Raw genomic sequence first — 1,522 nt, 5'->3', positions numbered from 1 at the left:
ATAGCCCCCCCCCCCCTTGGAGAAAAATCCCCCAGCTGCCCCCGAGCAAATCATGGATGTTCCTTTACCTGTAGTACTCTATATGTGCAGTCTGATTGGCCACAGTTGCCAGGTCCATTTTAGCCTGGTCCAGGTTGGGCAGCCCCAGCAGCTGTTTGATCACGTTGTTGGCCATCTGCTGCATGAACTGCAGCGTTTGCACGTAGTCTCCTCTCATGGCAAAGATCTCATCCAACCTTGCCAGGTGCTGGTGCAGACCGGTTCTCATGTTGCTCATCGTTCCCGTTACCTGATGGAGAGACGACACTCAATTTTCTGCACAAAACGGGATAAAGTGTTTCTTAAATATTTGGTAAAGTTTAATAAGATCTTGTAGTTTTAGTTCTTGCTTCAAATGAACTGATCTGCTGCACATTGTTTCCTTCCAGGGAGGATAGAAGTCTAAATATAGACTTTTTCTGTTGTAGCAATGCACTCATGCAGGCAATGAATAGCTGCCCTTGTGAGGTCATTCCCTAGTTACACTCCAAAAAGCCGTCGGGATAAAGTTAAGGGAGTTTGAGCTGGGCTTTTTTTTTTTCAAGATGCCTCAGTGAGTGCTTTTCATTTTAAAAATCAGTAAAATTAATTTAAATATAAATATCTTTACTAAGGTGCTCTTGGCATTATTACGCTTCTACAACAGCATCCCAGAGAACATCAAATAAATGGGTAATTTCAGAAAATTGAACGTCTTCTTAAGCCTTAATAGAAATATCCAAGAAGAACCGAAGCACAATTATCTTATAAACTTTTTCTTTTTGCCAGCTTTTATTGTCATTACACTGTCACAAGTACAGAGCAACAAAATCAATTCTCTGCATTTAACCCATCCCCTTAGGGAGCAGTGACAGTCGGGCTCAAACTCAGAACCTCTGGATTCCAAGCTCTATGCCCTCACCGCTTGGCCACCACTCCCCCAGGATGCAATGTATATGTTCTGTCACTATAAGCTTGGCAGGTAATTGTGAATAGACAATGTCAAGCTACGATCATGGATGTTGCTCTGTGTGTGAGTGGACGAGGCGCACAATGTGGGAGAGACGTAACACCTAGCGTAGGTGTCGAGTTTAAATACATGCCTTTTTTGAGAGAGCTTGGAGGTAAATGATTGGATTCAGCCAGTCATTGTCAAAGAACGAGGTATTTTGTGTATAATCTGTAATCCTACAGCATGGATCCGTTCCATGAGGGGAGAATGTGATGTCCCGAAAACAATGCGGGCTACATTAATAATTGGCAATTCTTTTGGTGCAGCTCTTCTTTCTAAGAATCTGGCCAAATTTATTAGTCCTCCAAAACCCTGACCACCCAGGGTGCAGACCAGGAAGCAGAGTTGTAGTTCAACACACATCTCTGCAGCGTCTCTACTGTTACCCACTCTTTACTCCATCCAGACAGTGTCTTGTCCATGGCCAAAATCTAATAAATTAGCAAAGATTCCCAAAGCAGTACATCATGATTATCTAATTAAAATAACTCC

General features: G+C 42.8%; 1 protein-coding gene across 1 annotated transcript in view; it reads right to left on the bottom strand.

Moving 5' to 3' along the window:
- Window positions 1–64: 64 nt before the first annotated feature.
- The window catches only part of LOC107105055 (protein tweety homolog 2-like), a 36,470-nt gene continuing 35,012 nt past the window's right edge, over window positions 65–1,522 (bottom strand). The window contains exon 4 of the mRNA XM_015405174.1: window positions 65–289. Coding sequence (XP_015260660.1) covers window positions 65–289 — 225 coding nt within the window. The remainder of the gene's footprint in view (window positions 290–1,522) is intronic.

This window comes from Cyprinodon variegatus, unplaced genomic scaffold (assembly GCF_000732505.1).
Source record: "Cyprinodon variegatus isolate N-32 unplaced genomic scaffold, C_variegatus-1.0 Scaffold2032, whole genome shotgun sequence".
In the NCBI taxonomy this organism is placed as follows: domain Eukaryota; kingdom Metazoa; phylum Chordata; class Actinopteri; order Cyprinodontiformes; family Cyprinodontidae; genus Cyprinodon; species Cyprinodon variegatus.
This window is presented reverse-complemented; position numbering and strand designations above follow the sequence as displayed.